This window comes from Buteo buteo, chromosome Z (genome assembly GCF_964188355.1).
Source record: "Buteo buteo chromosome Z, bButBut1.hap1.1, whole genome shotgun sequence".
Lineage (NCBI taxonomy): Eukaryota > Metazoa > Chordata > Aves > Accipitriformes > Accipitridae > Buteo > Buteo buteo.
The window spans coordinates 14,675,290-14,699,193 of NC_134204.1; the positions used below are offsets into that span (position 1 = coordinate 14,675,290).

At 49.0% G+C, this 23,904-nt stretch overlaps 1 protein-coding gene across 3 annotated transcripts; it reads right to left on the minus strand.

Moving 5' to 3' along the window:
- Positions 1-39: 39 nt before the first annotated feature.
- GDNF (glial cell derived neurotrophic factor) lies at positions 40-19,557 on the minus strand. 3 transcript variants are annotated; one of them, XM_075020533.1, is made up of 3 exons: positions 18,646-19,557; positions 17,285-17,383; positions 40-1,792 (listed from the first exon to the last, which is right to left on the minus strand). In XM_075020533.1, the coding sequence occupies exons 2-3, from the start codon at positions 17,355-17,357 to the stop codon at positions 1,308-1,310; spliced, it is 558 nt and encodes a 185-aa protein (XP_074876634.1). In that variant the 5' UTR covers positions 17,358-17,383; positions 18,646-19,557; the 3' UTR covers positions 40-1,307. The 3 variants fall into 3 exon arrangements, with proteins under 3 accessions (XP_074876634.1, XP_074876633.1, XP_074876635.1); XM_075020532.1 differs by having other exon boundaries at positions 17,186-17,383; XM_075020534.1 differs by lacking the exons at positions 17,285-17,383; positions 18,646-19,557 and adding an exon at positions 12,413-13,384.
- Positions 19,558-23,904: the final 4,347 nt, after the last annotated feature.

Consider the following 23,904-nt stretch of genomic DNA (forward strand, 5'->3'; position numbering starts at 1 on the left):
AGTTATATGAGGTCAGTTGGCAAAAAGTGTGAGAAAAAAACGTGGCTACATTTAAATACGACTAAAATTAGTTTTCCTAACAAATCGCTAATGTTGAGCCAAGTCCTGCGACCCTCACTTGTCCAGAGCCATTGCTGCTCCTGTGCATGTATGGCTGCAGTAATTTTCAAAAGTGTTAGTGAACAGGAGGAAGGGCTGCAGGCTTTGGCACTACATTTTGTGCATATAATCAGGATTTTGTTTAAAAGAAAAAAAAGGTAAAGTAAGTGATTTTTTGCATTCAAGTTAACACTTTCAATCAAACACATGGACCGTTGTTCCCAACTCCATTGTCTCTCTGTATCCCCAAGCACCTTCTACTTTGGCACCTTTGAAAAGAAACTTTAATAAATAAGGAAAGGAGACTCATTAGTGAACTGTAATAAATAACAATAACTTAATCTCAATAAATATCTTCTGTATATTTATGACTCTGAATGGATGCATTGCATCAAGTAGTCTCTGCTCACTCACAATGACCAAATAGAAATGTAGTTACGCAAGTCACATTAGTCCTTTGTAAACCAAAAGAAACACATTTTTGTGTAGGCCGGGCTTGTTATTTCTCTCACCATACTAGGAAGAAGTGCTTAAAAACACAATGTTTTCACAGGTAGCAGAAGAATTAAATCCTACACTGAAGAAACACAAGATGGAAATAACCAAACTTAACCAGTAAGTGGAACTGTTTTGCTTCATATCGATACTGGCCCTAAAGAACTTGAGAACTGGGAATTTTGATATTTGCCTGATATCATCTTACTTACGAGGTTAACCTTATTACAGCTTAGAAGTTGTCCTAAGTGCTTAGGAACCACCCTTCAATGAGCAGCAGCACAATGTGTCTTTCAGTAAAGCTGAGGGCACAGGGGATGACTAAAGTACTCCTAAGCCAGTCCACAGCTAAGCTTCCTGGCACAGATGGTGTAACTACAACACAGTGTGTTATGGCAGGGTTGTGTTTTTAAGCACATTCCTCATGGATATGAGTCTCACTGATGGTGGACTGTGTCAAACGGGAAAGAAAGCCTGCAGGCCATCCAGCCATCGGCATCTCCACCTGAGCTTTTATTTACTTTCCCGTAGAACGTCAAAAGCCTCCATCCTCCTATGCTGCCTCACGCCCTCCTCCGGCTCTCACGACCCCTCATTCTGCATTCTTGGTCCTCTTTTCTCCATTCTGAGCAGATACATCCCCAGGAACCTTGGTCCCACTCTTTGCATCATAGCAGGAATGCAAAAATGGCACCGCTGCTGGCATGCAGCCATCAGACGCATCCACACCTTTTTGCGGAATGTTTTTTCAGTATGTGGTAAACCAGGTTATCGTCCAAAAAGGACAGGTCATCATCAAAGGCTGTGGGTCTGCAACAAGCCTGCTTCACTTTGTCAGTGACTAGTTTTTTCTTTCTGGTTAAGTTTTTTAAAATTTTGTCATAGGTGGTCTCAGCTGCATCACAAGATCCACTGCAGTACCGGAAAATTAGCTCTTCTTTGGTTTCGTATCCCAGATCCAAGTCAGTCACGTTTAAATGTATTTCTGTTAAGACGCATCCTCGATTTTTGCCCTTTTGATTCCTCCTTCCCTTTTTGCTGGAATTCTCTATGTTTGCGGCTGCGTTTTGCCGGTTTCTCTCCCGCCTAGAAAAAATCGGAGTCTGTTTATCTGGCGACCTCCTCAGTCTTTTAATGGTGGCTTGAATAAAGTCCACTACCTCATCAAACTGATCCGGATAATCCTCTGGCATATTAGCTGTTTGGGAAAGAGAGAAAAGGCTTTGTCACATGTCAGTTGTCATTAAGTTTGTCCATTCATGGCTCAAGAATGTTAGACGCATGCAAGCTGCTCTGCCCATCACTTCACAGCGCGTACCCAGGACCCTCAGAAATCAGGGAGAATTTGGAATGGTTTAGATCATAATGGAAACTCATTTGGGCAAAAACAAATGAGATATGTATGTATCTCTGTAGGTGTCTGCTGATGCTGGGTAGCACTTCAGCACATCTTTCAATACTGAATGAGCCCTGTCACAATCGAGGGAAGGAAAAGCATGTCATGATACAAATATTAGTTAATGGGTGGAGGAAGCTACTGTAGAGAGGTTTTACAGGCTCTTCCCAGCAAAGCAGCAAAAGGACAAGGGTTCTTTGAAGCAATTTCATGATTATAATTTTTAATGGTTGTCTTTTCACACCAGCAGCAGTTAGTATTGTCAAAGCCACCTACCAATACGGTTTTTGGGCAGGACAGAAAGGGGAATTTCCTGGGTACCGGGCTGAGCTATTCTTGGCTGAATGCCTGCTTTTTTACTGCTTCTAGGGGATAATTATAATAAGAGCTTTTGAAAAATTTCTCATTGAAGTATTTTGTATCACAAGATGCTGATTAGACTGAGTAGAAATAGGTCAGAATAGAAGTATTATGTTAATTTTCAAGGGAAATGTTATTAATGCATTTGTTTTTTATGAAGTTAACATAAGCTATTTCATTTTTTGCTTGATATATACTCTACCAGTGATAAATTATTCAAGTAAATTAAATGTTGAAGTCAATGAAATGTTTTGATACTAACAGAACAAACCTCTTCAAGGAGGGTGAAATTGAATGTGTTCTGAAATGTTCTCAGATTTCAGCTTTTCAGCATGATTTGGAAAAAAATTTTATTTTGCAACCTTTAAACTTCCCATAGACTAAATCCCTCAGTGTGATCTGCTTTAGTGAATACAGTGATTTAATGGAGGGTCAGGCTGTCAGGAGCCATGTGTAGGTGGTTGTATTATTAATGATTGTCTCTTAAACACATAACTACATTGCAATATTGAGATTTTTTTTTTTTCTCATTCATTGTGCCAAAAATCAAGACTTGAGGACTCACTTCCTTTGCAGTAAGACCTAAGAGTATGCTTCTTTCTGTACTTAACTCCTAAGTGCCCACTCACACAACAGACCAGTGTCACGCACGCAGCCCTGCATGTACGGGAGCTCCACCTCCAGAAGGATCCCTACAAATATCCCAAGTACTGCAAACACTGGGAAAGGCAATACCCAACGCAGTGCACCTGGCCAGGGGTTGGCACCTCCACTAAGCCAGGAAGGCTTTCACCCGGTCAGGTGCTGAGACAGGAACAGCTCCTTAGGCAAAGGCTCAGCCCCACGTTTCCCTAATGAGCACTGTAACGGACAGGAGCCCTGATGGGAGACCAGGCAGCACATGCACCCAGCCCATACACTGTGGAATGGACTCTCTTAACACGAGAGAGGAAGACATGAGGTTGCCTCCCATTGCCTAGCGAATGTGTACCTTCATATCCTCAACAGAAGCACCAAATACAGAGGACGTGGGGGCAGCAGTAGTGCAAAAACCTGCTGAAACACACTGCATCTGCACATAAAGAGGAACATGGACCCCTCTCCGAAGCAGCCACATCCTAGAGGACTCCCTCCATGACAAAACAGTGATGGATCAGACGTAGACAGTCTTTCATGGATGGCTCCAGCAAAATAGTACAGACTGGTAAAAGACCAATGAAGGCAAGCAATCTTGTACCTTCACATAATAAGGGTAGCACACGGAAAGTGAGATCCTATAAACTATAGAGTTTGGGACTGGGAAAAGTGAATTACACTTTGTTTTACAGCTATCCATGCTAACGGCAACAATCTCGCAGACCAGCGACTGTCAAAAGACATGAAGGAGGGATGGCTGATATCTATACAGCTATATTGGACCTGAACAAGGCAGGGCCCTGCACCAAGCCCCATATTCCTGCAACACCAACGGTAAGCGCACCCTTTTTACACTCCTCTGTCATTACCTCTGTAGCAGGTACCAAAATACCTACTGGAGAGGTGTAGCTTGGATAGATGTGTCCATTGGAGCGCCACCCACCTCTGTTGCAGGACAGGCTGGCCTGTCTACACCATATGAATACCACTCTACTGAGCAAGGTCCAGGTCAAGGCAATGGGTGGGCTACATTCCTTAAAAGCATGAAAGGGTAGACACCTTGCTAGACTCAGTCAAGCAAGATGACCCACGTGGAGCTGGCATAGCCCCCATTGCTGAAGTACAAGCTTGGCCCCGACACAGATACAGCCTATGTTGGCTATGGAGAGCGAAATACAACCATCAGGGAAACCTACTAGGGTTTTACAAAATTCCTGCAATGGTCAACCATCAGGAAGGGGACAGAAGGTTGCTACAAGGAAACCCAAACTATACGTGGAGATTCTTGTCTGCAACCTTCAGCCTCATACTTATCCTAAGCCTGGTATGCTGCCAGTGCAGTGAGGGGAGTAAGTCTCCCCCGCCTAAGAAGGGAGAAACAAAACTGTGGATTACCTGAAGAGATAACAACCCAACTAGGCACATCATTTTTAAACTTGCAATTCAGGTGCAAAAATACCACAGTGCTATATGCAGGAGTCTACTTTGGTTAAATATTATTCACACAGTTACAGGGTTCAGGCACTGTCCTGCCCAAGTGAGTCCAAGTGTACCCTGGAGGGTAGATAAGGAGGAGGAAAGTCCCATGTTGTGGACTGTGTCCCTGCTCAGAGCCCATGCTGATATCTACCCAGGTTCATGCATGATCACCACCCCAACTGCACCAAGGGATCTAATGTTGCTGAGAGCCTTCTGCGCTGCGAGTGGCCTATGATATTTAAGGTGGAGGAAACATATCACAGAAGAGCCCTATGCAACGCTGCTAACGCAGGCATGGGGTGTCAACACTGCAGAAGGTGGAAGCAGTAGGGCAAAAAGTAGATCAAGTAATCAAGCCAACAGCATATCCAACTAGAGGAGCACTACCTACACACATGGACTTGCTGCAACCAGAAAATGGGGTAATTGGCAGCACGACTGATCCTGCTAATCTCACTGGGGCTCTTAACACAAACCATGCAAGAAGCGCTCCAAGCTGTAACCTGGGATGAGGTGTGCACGGCTGATATATCTAATAGAGCTGGGGACCCCTGTTCAGCTCATCCACTATTGCAATATCAGGCCCCTTGGGAGACTCACTGGGAGGGATGCCAGCACTATGACTAAGATGAACGCCAATTTTCTGTCTCCAGGGTCGACTTCCCCTTCAGCCCACAGGATTGGAAAATATCCCAAGCAGATATCCAAATCTGTCGAGAGGACTCCTGCAGTGACCCCCAGTATTTAGAGATTACATCACTGGAGAAGACACAAGGCACGTGGGTGATATTAGGGAACCAGTGGGAACAGTGGGCACAGAGGCCTCCTCAAGAAAATGTGCTGGACCTATTGACCCTGGTCAGTGTCTGCTCACCTACAACCACACATGCTGTTATACGTTAACACAATGGCAGCTGTTGTTACTGGGCTACTCAGTGAGTCCTTGCAACCTGCTGTAAGCAACAACACCCGCTGCCTGTGGGGCCCCAAACTAGTCATGATCAATGCAACAATACCCTTTTTGGGAGCTTCCAACTGGACTGCCAATGTACTCCAAATTTGCTTCCATAATTTAGCACTTTTCAAGGAACACTTCTAATTCCCACAATCAGCTCACAGGGGTTTTAAGGAAACCTTAACAGCCAAGAGTGAAGTAAGAGTTGACTTAGCAGCCTATGCCAAGGTGCCAGTCATGACCCAGTAGGGATATTCAGCTGTCCAATAAGTATGGGTGCGAAGCCTGAGAGCCTGAAACAAAATGCTGTAAAAAAACTGAAGCATGACCCTGGGCACCCAAGTGGAAATGCCAGCATTAGCACCAGGCATGATGGGTTGAAACAAGGCACTAGAGGTAAGTGCTAAAAAAGCTACCACCAGACATCATACACGAGTAAGCAATAACCACTGACCAAGGACTAAAGATGGTAAAAGGCTAATGGACAGAAGGGAAGGTGGAGAAGACTGACAGCAGGACCACCCCATCCTGATGGGCACTTGGTAGATGTGCTCCAGGGATGCTGAGGCCTTTCTGCACCACAGGCACAACATGCCGAGCACTTGTTTGGTCTCTGCACTGTGGTAACTGCTGCTGGTGGTGGAGGGGGTGCTGAGTCAATCTGCATGGCCAGGGAACACCACCAGAGTCATATGGGCTGCCCTGGCACCAAGTGCTGGTTTGCAACCTGAATAAAGCCACTTGATTGAGGGGCACTTAGTTACCCCTCTGTCTCAGTTACCCCTCTGTCTCCAACACTCTTTAGAAAATGTTTGTAGTGTCAGAACGAAGGCCAATAGCCCAGCAGCTTTGCTTCTCTAACACTGCATGGACTGTGCTGACTTGACTGTGCAGCAGGCAGAGCGCTCCGTGGGTATTTCACACCCCTGGGAGAAGCACATATTATTATCCCTTCCCATAACATACACAGTTTGCATGTGTGTATATGTGTGTTGTATTTACACATACACACATACAAATATATCTAATTATACACACACTTTTTTTTTTCAAAACAAACTAGTTTGCTGACAACACTTGCCTTCTGGTGGAAAAGCTGAGAGAACAAACACGACAGATGCCTGTCACGCTGTACAAAGTGCCAGCAGAAAATGCTTTGATACTACAGCAATAAAAGCAGTAAAGATCTCTGAGCAGGAGTCCCTGGTACCAAGCTCCAGAGTGTGAAGGAATTACAACTTAAAAATCCAGAGCCACCTAGGATAGGACAGGACAGGATGGGAGTAGCCCACAACAGCATGTGCTCAATATAGGTTAGCAAAGGTTGGCTTACACATGTGATGCACCTCAATGCACGTATTTCCTGAGGGAAAGGACCATATGTTCTAGAAATATAAAATCCTCCCTCAGGAAACATGGGGCCTCTTCGTATCTTGTTCCCAGCGCGAGAAAAAGGGTGACAGACCCCACTGGGGCAGTGTGATGGGCTGAGCCCCACCACTTAGACTATGGTGCCATGAATACTCACAAGGCCGGTGCAAAGTCATGAGGTTTCTGAAATCTGTTTCCTGACCGACCAAGTCACTGGGGAAATCCCTCGAAGGTGTCTGCGTGGGCACGTGCAAGTGTTCTTGCATCTCCTTTGCCCAGCACCCCACCGGCAGGAGCGTGGGGCAGGCAGTGGTGCCTGCGGGAGCTGTGGCCAGCACATGTGTCCTGCTCCCACTCATCTCGCTCTCCAGCTCCCTTCCACGGTCCCTCTTTCAGTGCCATGCCAAGGACCTGACCACCCAGGCAAGAACAGACAGAGCCTTTTCCTCTGGTGGCAACCAGAGCATGACTCTGCTCTCTAGTGCTGGAGTACCAAGAATGGGGGGTATGGATGGCAGCCGAGGTGCTAGTCTGCCTCTGGGTACCTTTTCTGTCTCCCATGTCCAGCTGAACCAGGGCTCTTGATCTGCCAGAAGTTTCTCACATAACCAGAAAATTAATAAAAAAGCAAAAAAGGAAAAAATGAAACATCACAGCACTGGTGCACAAGGGAATCTAGACGAGTGACCAGGCTGGTGGCAGAGCTGATGAACACCAAATGTCCAGAACTCCAGGAGTCAAACAAAAAAAGAAGAAATGAGACTCATTTAAAATATAATTAAAAGACCAAGAATATTTGCATCTTCTGCTTGCAGTCCGCAAGCTGTTTGCTTGCTTTCTGAACCTTTAGGGCACACTCAGATCATAGTTTTGACCTCTTGGGTTAGGAACATCCCTCTTGAATGCAAACTTAAATTCTTGCCTCACTGCTCTGCTCTCTGGAACCTGAAGCTTTGACCTGCCCGTCCCCGAGCACAGTCCCTGTCCCCTGGGTACTGCAAGAGCTGGCAGCGTGTACGGGCACAGGATCCTGCAGCCAAACACCTGCGGTGCTCTTCACCAGCCTCTGCAGAAAGCCACCCCGGAGCTCTGCTTTGGGCACACAGGGAAACATGCCTTCCTCCCGGCATCTTCCCCGCTGCAAACCCCCCAGGGTCTGCCTTTGCATTTCCAATTAACTAGAGACACCACGTGCCAGCACGACCAGGGTCTGATGCCTGTGCTTTTTAGAAGAATAAATTATACAGTGTTCACATAGACTTCTACATAAAATAGATCTAAATGAGTATCCAAACCAAACTCATCACATTCAAGAAAACAGTCTCCATTAAGGAAAAATGGACAATTTATTTCTGTCTGTTCAAATGTGATCACAATTATATTTTGTAAAACTATTCCTTTGATTTTACTAGCAACAGATTTATTTTAAAGCCAAATATTCCCCCGCAGTGGCAGGAACCCAGCATGGTAGAGCAAGAAATCCTCCGTTTGTACCTGACCACAAATTGATTTCAGTGGGAACAGATGGATCTTCAGCTTTTAAGCAAAAAACCCAGTTACTCATTTTGGTGCCTGATTATGGATTTAAAAGGCTAACTACAGTCTCTTCTCACCATGCTGTCTATTATGGTTTACAAGAAAGCTTGAATTATATTAATAGCAAAATAATAATTTATATAAGTGGGTTTTCCTTTTTTTTTTTTTTTAAATCTCATGAAACTTGATGTTTTGAGTTATTTGAAACTGTTTGTACTTTATAGAATAGTTTTCCTTACTGATCTCAGTAAAATGTAATCACATCACTGCAGCATTATTTGGCACTTTGCATATCCTGCACTAAAGTGATGTAATAGAAGTCACATAAGGTATACTAAAAATGATAAAATTAGATTTTTGTTTTACACTGTAGCTTTTATGCATGCATTTGTGGCAGTGTATAGCTACCACATCAAAATGCCAGGCCAAACATTTAATAAAATTACCAGGATATTTCACTTAGGCACAGCTGTCTTTCAATTAGAGGAGTTCAAACAGCAGCATTCAGACTCTAATAGTTTAAAGTACAATTTCAAAGTTCAAGGGGGTTAATCCAGCTCATTATAATGGTAAGCATTATTTAGAAAATTCAGATCTAGACCTGTGTTAGGATGAAACAGCCCTTTTTCAAAAACAGTTCTGATACTTTAATCTGCTCCCTTCATTGGGAAATATTTTAACTTCCTTTCTTTCCCGGTTATTTTTTAAGTTTCCTCCAAAGTTATACTCACAAAGACGTTTCTTCTTACATTATCTGATAGTGGGAAAGAGACAATTAATGTGCCTCTAACAGTGACTGCAATGAATCATCCTCATTTTTTCTTGCTTATGAAGATTACTCTGGTATACCATTTATTCATTAATTATTTTTGTATTTAGCTTGCTTTGCAGTAGTGTTTTCAGGTACTTATTATAGTGGACATGCCCTGTCTGAACACAGAATCCCTCCATCTCACACCACAAAAACGCGCTTTAGCAGAACCTCAGAGTAACCCGTTTGTGGAAGTGCGACCTTAGTGACGTTAAAATTACTAATGTGATGATCATTCTGCTTTGCAAAGTAAAAAAGCATCAACTGTGGTGGGGATAAACAATTTATTTTATTGAAAATGAAATATTTTTCATGAAAAACAAAGCCTGTCATGCAGGCATCAAAGCAAAGGCAGGTGTTAAAAATAGTTATGCTGAAAGGTTCTCAGGATTTAAACAATTAAAATACCACCTCTCTGAGGCATGACTTTGCTTTCACGCCTTGCATAAATATCCGTGGGGCTAAGAGTGAAATGGAAAGCAGTCGGTTGTGTCCATTAGGAAACAGAGCATCAAACACACCAAGGTCAGCTCATCTTTAAATGTTTAATACTCCCTGCCTCACCAGCTCCCAGGACATGCTGTGTCCTCTCCTCTGACTCAGACAGCCCTTAGAAACGGAGCCTCTCACCGGTGTCACTCGTCTCTCATCAAGGAAAAGTGCTAAGTAACCTGGAGGATGACTCTGGGGCCACTCACACCAGTCAGGTACGGTAAGGCAGCACTGGAAAAAGGCACAGGGTTAACCTTCCTGGCGTGCTTGCTCCTGATGGAGCAGCCAAGATTTGTGTTTGTAGCTCACTAGCTAACCCTGCCACTTCCCATGTGTTGGTCATAACGGCAAATCTGCAGAGTACTTGGTATTTTTGCACTGCCACGCTTGGCAGTGCCTCCCCTTGCATCCTGTGCCTGCTTTCTCACAGGTATGAAATGCTGGTTCCCACCAGGAGAAGAAAGGGGAGAAACAATAGGACCATCATCATTGCTCCCAGCTGGGGGAATTCCCCTAGACCAAGGGGAAACAGCAAGGTCAGATGAACTGGGTGAAGAAAAGGAAGCTGCCTGGCAAGCTGACCTGTCCACAAGAGTTTCTTGTTCTTCATCCACTCCAGGTGGGGTTGTTCACAAGATCCTGCCCGACTTTGGGGACAGTTCTTGAGGTTTTGTGACAGCTCCTGAAGCAGCTGCCAGGAGCCTGACTGCACTAGGGCCTTATTGTATGGGCTGTGCAGGTACTCAAGCACCCACGAAGCAGTCTCTGCATCTCAAGAAGTTATGGCATAAAAAGTGTAAAAGGGGAAACAGGAAAAAGTGGCAGTGCCGTGCCTGAAGCCAGTGATGGAGCAGGAGCCAAACCGGGGCAAGGCACATACCTGCCTATTGTCTCCTTACTAAGTCCTTGTGCCCCTCCAAATCCATACCATGCTGAGTAAATACTCAGCTTCCCAGTAAAACCTGGGTTTACACTTAAAATTTGGTTCTGTCCCAACCCTGCGAGAACCTCAGAGGAGTACATATGAGTGGGACATGGAATCTGTGACCTCTATTAGCAAGAACGTGTGTAGCCAGCTAACAGGCACGGCGCTGAGACTTTAATAGAGGAAATACTGTCAGTCATAAAAAGAAATTCTCTTTAGCACCCGTGGTGCAGAAGTGATCCAGCCCAGCCCTCGCATGACATCACTAAAAACCCACATCGGTCACCCAGCCCCACTTTAGTGCCAGCTCTCTGAATGGGAACAGCATTCCTAAATAAATAACAGCAGCTGTTCCTGGGCTGCCTGTGCTCTTACACTGCATCTCCTGTTGGATATTAGGGGTGTTCCCAAGGAACAAGCACAGGCAGCAAAGCAGCGGGAAGGGACCCTATCCCAGTCTCTTCCCTGGGGACAGAAAAGCAGAGCCGTCTGGGCAAAACCATGTCTGATGCCCCTCTTGCGGCAATCTCTGCTACAATCTGATTTTGATCTGACCTATAAACAATATGTGTTCTTCCATTGCTGCCTTTCACTACCTGCATTTCCCTGTGTTTACAATAGGAACAATACAAAAAGTTTTAATATTTCAGTTTGGAAAATGTTATTATTATAATAATCAGTCCCTGACTCTAGGGCACGTGCTACGTGCTCTGCTGCAGAAGGTCTCATGTTGGGATGTGGGGACCATGGCCTGCCAGACAGTGCTGGCGTGTGCTCAGAAGAGCAAGCGCCTTCTCAGCCGCTACGCCGGATCCACACCTCCCCGTCAGAAATTTCCTGAGTAATAGCTGGTTTTGCCAAAGAAATCTTACACGCTTGGGATGGGAGCAGAGGTAGTCCAGATGTTTGTGTGTAGCTTGTTAGTTAAAGGGGATACAACCAGCTTGCCTCTAAAAACGTGGCCACCTGAGAAGATTTGGCATACTGCTGTAACACTGCCTGGCCCCGACACAGGAAAATGAGTACTTTGATTTCAGTGTTTGCTTCTTTTGAAGCTTATTCATGTTCAATAATCATTAAAGCATTTGTACAAGTCCCACTGACTTCAGAGAAATGTACCTGTGGGTTTCAGTTTAAGTGCTGTACCAATACATACACCCTAAATATCTGCTAAATCCTACAATCTGGCTTTATTCCTTGAAAAGAATGCTGATATTTGAAATGCCTCATGTAATTAATATGCTATCCTTGATCTTAGAAACACACATACTTTAACGTATATTTTGTGTCTTAATGCTTTGTTTGTACCTGTCTCAAATAAACCTTTTTGATTCTATTTTCTTTTTTCTTCTTTGTAAGCAGGACTGGATTTCCAGCAATCACTGAAATCCTTCCTTTGGTTCCCCTTACCAAATATCACTTAATTAGAGACTACAGTGGGTTTTATCAAAAATGACTATTCTGCAGTGTCAACCACTCTACCAGCACTAATGTGGCAGTGGCCTATTTAGATGTCTGATGGTCCTGAATGTGGTTATGCTGCAATATTTAGTATTCCTCATTTATTGCTTGCCATTAACTTATTACCTCAGAAGTATGAGAATCCACAACAAGTGTAGTTATGCAGGGTCTTGCCTGTGTACTGCAAGTCTTAAGTTGCAGTTGCTTAGCTGATAGTGTGCAGGGAGGATGAAGACTGGATATTTGCACTCGATGTCCATCCCTATCATCTGCAATTTTGGGGGATGGGACTCAATGATCCCAATGGCTTATCTCAGCCTCTGTAACTTTAAATATTTTAAACCTCCTTTATGCAGCCCTAATCAGGAACAGTATAATTTATAAAGACATTACAACCTTTCAATCCGATGATCCTCTTCTAGTGGACAAATCATGCCTCCCCCATCAATTCATCAATAGTCACTATGCAGCTGAATTCTTCAGCCTTTCAAGAAGGGTTTTGCAGCTTGTCATCTGCAGATTCTGAACACGGGGATTTCTAAAATATATTGAAGAGGCCTATGAAAGGTAACCGAGAAAAGCATGTTCAGGTATGTTATCTAGCAACCCATACCTGCAAAACATCTAAAAGGATCCACACTTCCACTGGGAAGTTTTTGAGGTCCCTAAATTGAAAAGCAGCAAAGACATAAAACTTTAAACAAAGTATACCTCTTAAAATGAGAATAAAAACATATTCTCTTGCACTTCCATCCTTTCCTCCTTAAGTCCCAGAATACCCTTCGTAGGAATATATTCAATATTTATACCTGAGACTGCAGAGAAGCCAGCTTCTAGGCCTACAAGCATCTGGATTTAACCAGATGTGTCCTGCTCTTTCTTTTTCTAGAATTTTGCCCATGAATGGGCCAGCCGGAATGCTTGAGATTTCTAGATGCCTACATAACCTGGGCGTGCCTAATCGAACGAACTTTAATATATATATGCTGGCCCAAGGACACAGGCACACTCTGTCTGACACTGGCTGGGTGCACCGGCTGCACCAGATACACACCGATCAAATGATGCAGTGTGGCACCTGCTTGGTGTGGCAGATACCTCTCTGATGCATTGGAATTACTGCGCATGGGCAGGTTACCTCTGTAGCTTCTGGGCATCTTAAACTAAAGTGCATCTGCCACACTGTAGGTGTGTTGAGCAGGAAAGCCTGGACAGAAACATGAGAGTTCTGGTTCGTAACACTGAATGTGCCTAATAAATATTGTAGGGAAGGAAATGCATTCAGTTGGAAGTATAATTTAATACTGGTTTTGCCTTAAAGAGCCCTACAGTATCACTGTTTATTCTAGACACTTTCCATATTAGTTGGTAATGTTGCCAGCTAAATGCTTAACATTAAATACCCCTTAGCAGGGGTATGAAGAATTTTTAACAGAGGTATAATGTACACATACCATGGTGTGTTATAGCATAACAAACACACCAAAGGAGCTCCAACAACAAATGACCATCCAGTGGCCTTAGAGTAACTCAGATGTTATAATGCAAAAAAACCACCTTTTCCTCCTATTAGGAGCGAAAAGTCCATGGTGAGATTTTTCATTTAATTCTACATGCTTACCGCTAGTTCTTACTAAAGATGCTCACTTGATCAAGAGACTATATATCATAACCTGGACCTCAGGATACTCCAGTCTTCACATACACGTTGATTATAGCCATACAGCGGCAAGCAGTTACAAAATGTACTCGCTGGGAACTGCATGTAAGTCAAACCAAGTGTTTGGCTCCTTCTGAGCTGTCACGCTTCTGAAGCTGCTGACTTAGTATTCAGTTTATAATAATTTGGTTTATCTTTGCTCTGTCTGCACTTGCTATTTAAGCTGTGTTCTTCCCCCCAGCAGACTGCAGCATGAGGGAAACAAAGGAAGGGTTTTCTAACCTCACAAGCTCTACAGCTGCTCTTTGTGTGAAATAAGCTACCCCATGAACACTGACACCTAAAACACCTACAAACACTGGATTCATCTCAAATGCACTGCATTTATGGAGGCTACTCTCACTCCAGCCTCCAGTCCACTAAAAAATGCAGAAGACTGCAATTGACAACACCCTCTGCCGTCTCTAATTACTGCCCTGAACAGCAAAGGTCAGCACATTACACCTGATCAGCACAGGAGGTTAGGACCTTGCCCGTAGGCTGGAATGAAGGAAGGGTTCGAGCCAACCTGAAAGGGATGGGGTAACATCAGGTGACCTCAGAGCACTGCAGGGAAAGCAATCCCACCAAATGTGAAGACAAAAAGGTGTCAAGGGCCTGGGAAAACCGATCTGTGCTCCAGCAATGTGTTTGGCCTGCCTTAGGAGCAGGACTTGATCTCTAACCCCTACCAACCCCTGCTGCAAGCGGTATACGGGTGACCTGACCTCTCTGGAGTTAAGAGCAATGCACACAGAGCATGGCTACTACTCCCCACCCAGCCTGCATAGGGATTGCTTTGGGGGACAGCAGTGCACCCCGCTTTGAACGCACACAGCACCCAGTCCTGCTCAGCACCCACACACTGCCTTATGCAGACGAGCCAACCTGGGTAATGACAGCACTCCCACTGCTTTGTGAGCTGCCTCTTGCAAAGGCCCTCGGAGAAGCTGCTGACCAACAGCATCCACAGAGATATTAATACAGGGCAGGTCCACCAGCAGACGAGCCAGGGAGCTGCAAGCGTGCCTGCATGCTCGTGGCACACTGCCCTCTGCTTGTAAGAGAAACCTCGAAGAGGACAGGGAAGTCAAGATGGTGTAGACGTGACTCCTCTTCTGTATACTGTTCTATGTCTTCCATGTGTTGAAGGGTGCATGCCACCAAATGGTAAGCAGAGAGAAACAAATAAGTCAAAGACACTGATGGTGATGACTCGAACAAAGTGCCGCTGCAGTGGGAAGGCAGCGATGTGCCCAGGTAGGATCAGCCTCATGGGCTCTGTTGTTTGCAGACTGCTCTGCAGGCACCACACGCTTTCAAATCAACTAAAAATGGCGTAAAAGTGGATCGAAGTATTTCACTGCTCTCTTACTGCCGCCTTTCTGCAGGTCTCCTCTGACTCATCCGACTTGGCAATGTAGCAAAGAGGAGTTTCTGACTTTTGGGCATGGGTGCTGCATAAATTGCTGCCATGCAAAGACCACAGGAACTCCCTGGGGTTTCCCCAACTTCCCTTGTGAATAACAGCACTGCTTACTTTCCCCTTACAGCCAGGCCTGTCTATTTGTGATCTCCAGGGTTAAGAGATTGAGACCAAACTATCAGCCCTTTCTCAAATGACTATCCTGGGCAATAACCTGCAACCCAGCTCTGCCTGGCAAAGCCTATGTCTGTACCCTGGAAACACAGATTTCTGGAAGAGGCTCAGTTAAAACACAGGTCGTCTTTCTTCCCACTTCTTGTTTACCCAATCCACAGGCAAAAAAGATGCAACAATGAGAAGTTTTGGACAGTAGGAACAGACAAGACTGCTACTGCTACCTGTGCCCTTGAGCTGCTATGGTGAAACCAGCTCACCAGGAACCATATCCCCAGAAGTAAGTTTCAAGATAAAAGCAGGCATCATGCTAATACTATCACCCTGGAAAGATGGAGCATTAATGTTCTCCCACTCTGCAGCTTCTGCCAGACCTACAAACTGACTGGTGCCGCTCCCCCCCCCTCCCCCCCAATGCTCTTCTTGCCACCGGTGGTGCAGCAAGCTTGTGCAGACGGGACCAGCACAGTGGCCTGAAAAGCTGATCACGGCCTTTTGTAGGACAGTACCTATCCCACCATGCAGCTTGCCGTGGACAAGGTCACCATGACAGCCCCCCAGCCCTGGCAGGCTGGAGCCCTGTGAGGAAGTACTTTTGGCCAACCTCCCTGCCTGGAGGGGCTGAAAACATGTCAGGGGCTGCTGGTCTGTGAGCAGCAGGAGCCTGGGCTGGGATGGGCGGAGGCAGCAGCCTAGGCAAGATTCCAGCAGGGGGGAAACACAAGCAAGGAAAGGAAAGAGAGAAGACTAAATGAGGAAGGACAGAGATGTGGGTGCAGAAGAGGAGATGGGTGTTGGGGAGGGAACAAAGGAGTCACGGCACAGGATTCCCCACTTGGTGCCTCCACGCTGTGTTAGCCTGGCTGCTCCCGGAGAGACCATAGCGGGACTGCCTGTGGCCGGAGCTGCGGCAGGCGCAGAGAAAGGACATGCCTCCAGCTAAGGGAATAAAAACGAATCCCAATTACTGGATACTTTCTGCATCTTGCAACGAGCTAAACAGAGAGGGCTGAGCAAAGGCAAAAGCAGCAACCTCCAAGCTGCGTCTGTGCCTTTGCTAAGTGAACATCTCCACAATTCATGTGAGTATTTTGCCACTTCTTACTGAGTCATATTAATTCTCACTTTAAAAAGCCACCAGAGTTAGCGTAACGCTCACATACCACTGTGAAAATCCTGTATCTGCTATTGTAGGAGACCTATTATTAGCGAGGCATTATTATTATCTGTCATTTGGACTGTAAGCTGCCTTACTGTGAGCTGGTTCATGTGGATTGCTCTGCACTAAGCTCCTAACCCTGCCACCGCTACTATTCTGTAAATTTCCATGCAGACACATTAATTTCAGGATCAGGATCCAAGGAGGATTTAATGGAACTCAGCAGCGCTCTAGGATGTGTACAGTGCCTCCCACCATGGAGTCCAATCTCCATCAGGACTTGCGCCCACTACAGGCAGTGAATAATTGCATTGGCAGGTCTGAGCAGGGAAAGGTTGAAGCGGTGGGGAAGGAGTTTAAGCGCCTGCGCTGCAAGGTGTATGCACCTGATCCTGCTCCCGGCTCCTCTGCATACAACTACCTTTCCCATCTCTCCAGATTTTTCAACCAAAGGGATCTTAGGACTGCCAGGAAAGTAGGACTGGAGGTGGGGGGGAAGGGGGAGCATTGCCACCACAGTTGCCAACCCCAAGCTTTGGAGGATGACTTGGTTTGGAGCTGCTGGAGCCAGACCAGAGCCAGTGACCCTGCCTGGGGGAGAAGTGGGGGCAGAAAGTGTGGGGGGGTCCTTTCCTCACCCAGATGCCTGAGCGAAGGGGAGCGGGTTTAGCAAGACAGACAGCAGTGGCTACAAAGGGGAATGTTTCTTACAGTCACTGTGCACAGCATAGGGAGGCAGCAGGCTGATGGGGGAGAGATCGTCTTCAGGCCCCTCTACCACTGAAGGGGGCCCCTTGAGAGGCGTCTTACCGGTGGGCAGGGGCGAGGTGGAGACCGTGTTGAGCAGCACCACGCAGACAGCCACAACATCCCATAACTTCATCTTAGATCTCCTTCCAACACGGGCCCCTGGCAGAGAGGAGAGGCAGGGTTAGCCCCCAGCTGCTGCACTCCCCCAGTTCTGCCCCCTCCCTGCCAGCCCAGAGACAAAGCTGAGCAGCCTCACACCCCAGATCAGCCTGGTCCACGCTGGCCAGGCCTGGGGACAGAGCAGGGGGAAACAACCTGTGCCCAGCTCAGCCTCCCACCCCTACTGCCTCCCAGAGCGAGGGAGGTGGGCTCTCCTCTGCGAGAGGTGTGGGAGCGGGAGGCACAGGATGGCTTCCAGCCCCTCTGTGCCCGAGCAAGCTGCTTTGGGGGATATGGGCAAGCAGGTCCCAGAAGCCTGCGGGTGGGGGTGTGTGGTGTGACCGTGTCCCTGTGCTGGCAGGCAGGTCACCTTGTGCTTGTCCTCCTCCAGCACCCGGGCAGCACCACGGCACCTGTCTCCAGGCTGGGCCAGGGCAGACCAGGCTGATCCGGGGTACAGGGATGTGCAGATTTGTTGTGCTACAGGCAAACCTTCCCTTCCCCTCTCCTTTTCTCTTTCTTTTTTTTTTCCCTCTTTCCCCTTTCCCATCCCCTTCCCAGTCCTCTTTCTCTTTCCCTCTTTTTCATTTTTCTCTCCTTTTTGCTTTCCTTCCCTCTTCACTTGCCACCTTTCCTTTCTCCGTCCTCTTCCTGTTTCCCTTCCTTTCCCCTTTCCCTTTCCCCTTCTCTTCCCCTTTCCCTTTCCCCTTGTTTCAGTATTTCCTTTCCCCTTCCCTTTCCCCTTTACTCTTTGTTTCCACCTCCCTTTCATCTTCCTCTCCTTCTCGCTTCCCTCTCCTTCGCTGTTTCCTCCTCCTCTACGCTTCTTTCTTCCCCCGTTCCTCTTTCTTTTCCCTGCTCCTTCCCCTTCCCTTCTCCCTTTCCCTTTTTCTTCTCTCCTCCTCGCTCCCCGGTCCCCCCGCCCGCACTCAGCCACGGCACGCACCCGATGCCCTCCGCCCGGGGATGGCGGCCGCCCCCAGCCCGGCTCCCTTCGGCCCGGACGGCGGCACAGGGCAGCGTCCGGCCCGGGGCGGGCGGGCCGGGGGGCACCCGCGGCGGCCCCGGCTCCCGCGGCGGGGCTCGGCTGCCGCCCGGGGCCGCCCGCCGCCCGGTGCGCGCTTTTCCCCGTCGGCCGCTGCCTTCGCACCTCGCCGGGTCCGGGGGCGGGTGGGGGGCGGCGGGTCGGCCCTGTGCCCCCGGGAAGGGCGCCCGCCCCGGTCCGCCCGCCCGCCCCGCCGCGGCCCCCGCCTCGCCCTCACCTCTGAGCTGGTCTCGTCGGACCCGAGATGGACATTAACGCCGGGGAGCCGAGTGGCCGGACGGGCGATGCATGTGGGCCAGGTCGGGAGCCGACCGCCGGGACCCTCTTTGCGCGGGGGGGGTTGGGGGGGGGCAGGGGGAGGAGACGTGTGGAGGTGGGGTTGGGGGGGGGGCAAGGTCGCAAGTCTGGATGGAGGCAGAGGGGAGCCGCCAGCACAAGCCCCGGCGGCCTCCCCCGCCGCCGCCGCAGGTGCTGTGTCCGCGGCAGGAGCGGTGCCGCGGGGGTCTCTGCCCGCTCCGGCCCCGGAGCCGCGCTCAGCAGCGGCGGGAGCGGCCCGAGCCGCGGGGAGCGCCGCCTGGCAGCGGGAGCTGGCTCTGGGTGCTGCTCTTGGGACCCTGCCTGGAAATCTGAGAAAGACACTCCATCAACAACTGCGGGGAGTCAGATGAAGACATCAGGGCTCCTGTAACGCCAGCTGGTCCAGCACCGCGGGGAGCCGCGCACCGCTCGGACACGCACGCAACGGCGGGAAGGAAAAAAAAAAAACCCCAAAACCCCCAACAAACCACCCCCAAACAAAAAACCCCACCAAAAAACCTCACCCCAGCGGAGGAGGGGAGGGAAAAAAATAACTAAAAAAAAAATAAATAAAAAAATCAAACCACCCCCCTCAGCCTGCTGGGAGAATCAGAGGCCGGCGCTGGGATTTGTAGAGCCGGTAGCAGCAGCAGCAGCAGCAGCGAGGCTTCCTCCTCCAGATCGGGGGTCCCGTCGCGGCGAAAGCTTAGATCCAAGCGGGGAGCGCGGCGGGAGGCCGGGCCGGTGCCGGGGAGCACCCGCTCCGGCTGCCCCGGCTGGGCCTGGGCGCTCCCGGCTGCCGGCGGGGCTGGGCGGGCGGGGGCGCGGGGCTGGGCGAGGCGCGGGGGGCGCCGCACCCGCGGGCGGAGGGGAGCGCGGAGCCGGACGCGCGGACGCGGGGGCTTTGCCAGGGCGACTCGGCGCCGCAGATGGATTTATAGGGCCCTTTGGCAGTGACGCGCCCTCCGCTGATTCGCTTTCAGACCCAAACACACGCTGGCCCCCCGCACCGGACCCCGCGGAGCCTCCAAATATCTCCCGGCTGAAGTCACCGGCCCGACATACCGTGGGCTGCGCGGCCGCCGGCGCAGCCCCGCGGCACCCGCTGGCCCCGCGGCAGCGGCGGCGGGGCCGGGCCGGGCCGGGCCGGGCCGGGGTAACCCAACACCGCGTCGCCCCCCGCCCTCCCCGTCCCCCCCCCGCCCCAGCGCCGCTCCTCCGCGCTCCCGCCGCCGCGGCCGGGCGGACCGACGGACCGACGGGCGGCGGCGGGCGGGCCGCCCCCTCCTCGCCCCTCGCCGGCCGCAGGTGCCGCCGGCGCGGGGTCGTCCCCCGGCCGCCGCGCTGCGCCGCGGGGCCCCTGGGCGCAGGGCGGCCCCTGCGCGGCGGGCGGCGGGCGGTGTCGCCGGAGGCCGCTGCAAAGTCGCTGTAAACAGTCTCGGCTTTCAGCCCTCCGCCGTGTGTTTATGACTCACCCAGTTGTCCGGAGGTATGAGGTCCTCATGTCGCCGGTGCTATGAAATTAACGCGGCGCAGCCCGGGCGGGCGGCGGGGGAGCGGGCAGGGCTTGTGCGGCGGCCGAGAGACCGGTCGCTCCGTCCGCCCTGCGCTGCTGGCTTTTTAAAAATCTATTTATTTTTCGCTTTCGGGTGTTTGTTTTGGAGGGGAGGCGCTGGGCTATGGGATGGAGCCGCGAAACCCCCAGGACACCGACCAGCTTTGCTGCCGGAGCGCGCCGCGCCGGTACAGCGCCGAGCACCGGAGCTGCGGGGACGGAGGGACCCGCGCTGGGCACGGCCGGGCCGGCGGCAGAGCTGCCCCGAGGGTTGTAACCTGGCTGCGGGTTTGTTTCCATATTCCCCCCCCGCCCCGGGTGTGTGTATGTGTGTGGTTATGGTCGTGCATTCACGTGTGTGGTTTCGGTTGTGCATTCACACGGGTGCGCACCGGCTCGTCCCCCTCTCCCGGGAAAGGCGAGCAAATCCGCGGGCAGCCCCGCCGGTGACTGCTGCCCGGTCCCAGCCCCCCCCGCCCCCCCGCGGACGCGGCTGCCTGCTGCGGCGGGGGCGGCCACGGCTGCTGCCGGGGGGTCCGGCGGGGCGGGGAAGGGGGGAGAGCGGCGCCGAGGATCGTCCTGCCCGGGCACTGTGGACTGCCTTTCCCCGACTGTGCCCCCACTGGGCCACCTCGTCTGCTGTATGCCCCTTCCACTTTCCCTCTCCCTTCCCCTTCCCTTTCCCTTTTCCCCTTCCCCTTCCCTTTTCCCCTTTCCTTTCCCTTCCTCTCTGCCCCATTCCCCTGTGTATGTCCCAGCCAGCCCTAGCCCCACAGTGAGAGGATGCAGGAGGCAGGTGGGACCGGCTCCAGCTGCCTGTCCCAGGCTTTCTGCAAAGTCCTTGCTGCACCCCTTGCAGCCTCTCTGCACCCCTTGGCTGGGAAGTAGGATGAGAACCTCAAGTACAGACCCCAGAGCCAGGGGTGTGCACGCCAACAACGCTTGTTTGCTCTTCTTCATCAGTGTGAAGCAGGCAGAATCCTCCAAGCACCCAGTTCTGGAGGAGATCTCGGGCCAGGGGCTGTAGGTCTGTAGAGGGGGTCATGGTCACCTCACCGGGTGAAATGCAATCCCTGTGCCCTCCACAGTCTGAGAAGTAAACGTTTTTAAGTTGTGTTTGTTGGAAATTTGGAGGGGGCTGCTAACGTCATCTGGATGGGCTGCCAGGACAAATTTTTCTGCAGGAGGCATCTTCTAAATTTCCATCAGATGACAAGACGGAGAGATGAACACGAACCTCCTCACGAAGCCCATTGAGCAGCATGGCTTTTCCATCGCTGCAGTCATCTGCCTGCTGAGGGGAAATTTCACAACTATCTTCCACTAAATGGGGCATTTGTGATGAAGGGGGCTGTCTTTCTTGGGAACGTGTCCCCCTCTCTAGAGGGGCAACAGATTTGTGACTCAGAAATAATATCTGAATGAATTACTTTATTAGATTTTTTTTTAAAATTTCAGGCTGTTTATTTTTGTAACTGTGCCAGTTGGGGAAAGACTAATTTGCACAAAAGAGATTTCTCATAAAAACAGTGGAGTAAAATACTTCCCAAAAGTTTCCTGCCGTTATAAATTTGAAACAGTATTATACATCAGTACTCAGTTAAAAGTCATCTTAACTTTTTTTCAGTACAGACAATCCAGTGATAGGCACCTGGAATAAAAGTTTCTGAAGTGCAGCCTCTACAGACAGCAACAAATGAGTGGAACAATGACAGAACAATCTGTTAAAAAGAAACAAGGTATATGGTATCCATACAATAAAGACACAGCCAACTGATAAATGCATCTGTTTATATACATGTGCACACCAGAAGGGGACAGGAGAAGGCATTACAAGAAGCGGTGGTTGGTTTGGCTCAGCGATACCATTCAGGTTGCGCTACCTCTGCCACAAAGTTATCTACGCATAGTTGTGAGATGGGTGATGGATGCAAGAGCTGTATGCACGAAGTGCTGTATGCACTGAGTGCCATATGCGCAGAGTGCTGTATACACCGAGTGCCATATGCACAAAACCCCATTCCCAGCTCCCAGCCTGAACAGAGCAGGCAGAAAGGTTAGAGGAATGGATACAACGTGGTGCATCTGTTAGAGGTCAGGGACTGAGACATGTCGAAATCGATGTCTCAGTTACGCCATTAACATGCAGTGAGATGGAGTCCTAGCATTTTAACTGAAAGACTATTATCTAAACCTTCCCTGCACATACCGGATAAAATGAGCTCAATGCATTATTCCTTTGCATAGGTTTTGTCAGTGCAAAGCCACTAATTTTCTTTAAATAACATCAGGTAATGAAAGCCAAGACAGAGATGTGGATCTGTAATACTGCAGGAGTTTATTTTTCCTTGCTATTAAAAGCTGCTGAAAGCCTGGGTTTTAACATATGTGTTATTTAGCTCACATGAACCATAGCAAAAGGAAATGTTATGCAGATGTCTTAGCTGCACTAATAGGATGGTTGAAATAAATGGAGAATAAACCCGCTAGTTCTTAATCACAAAAATAATGTGCCTGCCTCTCCTTGCACTGCTGTTGTGAGTCTCTTGGTAAGGTGGGTTACTAAGAGCTCTGCACACTCTTGCTTTGTGAAAACTAACGCAGCTGCTGGAAAATTTCCATAGTTCTATTAAAAGCTAACAAAAGCTACAAAAACTTAAGAATTTATTATATTTTTCTATAGAGATCATGAAGTTTTAAGCACAGGTGTTTAGGAGCTGCTTGAGAGCAAACTTTGGTGAAGAAAAAAAAAAGAATTTCTACTCTCAGGTAAAAAAACAGAAAGAGAAAAATGACCCATTCAGACCTAAATAAAGTGTGTCTTTACATTGTAAAGGTTGCCTCTTCTAAAACAAGCTAAAAAGCTGCTTGACATTATGCAGTATGGCCTCATTTTTTGTTTATGTATGTCAACATGATGTATAGATCTCTTAAGATGTCAAGCGCTCCATATTGTAATTTCTGTTACCTTTGAAATATGAAACATGATTTCTTAGTTGCAGTATGACTGCTCAGGCAATAAGCAGTTGTTTCTTTGGTATTAGTAACAGAGGAGATTGTGCTGTTGTTGAAGCAAGTGCCCTCAAAAGTCATCAGACTACCAGGGAAGTGCACCGAGCAGCTGCATGCCTGGGGAAGCAGTAGTGTTGTGGGCTACAGCTGCCTGATTGTGCATGATGTCTAACGCCCTTGGTCATCCCTGGACCTGCAGGAACTCCCTGCAGGATTGGGCCATTGCATGAAACTCAGTTTTGAGCATTTATTCCCTTTCTTTGATTTAAGATGATTAAAGTTTGTATGAATTCATGTGTTTTGGGGACATGGGTGGCCATTCTGCCCTGCACTGGCATCCAACTCTCGACCTGCCGTTCCTGCATCCTATGGTATGTGTATTATGGTGACTTAACTGGTGGGCAAGGGGTGAGACCTTAATTTAGGCAAGAACCAGAGTGAAAATGTGGCAGCATAGATATCCCCTTCTTGAGCAGTGCAGGTCTGTTGGAGCCTATGAAGATTTGCTCAGGTTCCCAGCCTCTCCTGGAGCCCAGACTACCTGCATTGCTCAAGCAATCTAGTTAAAGCTAGCCCTAATTGCTGTGTTTATTAGAATTATTGTGAGCCAGT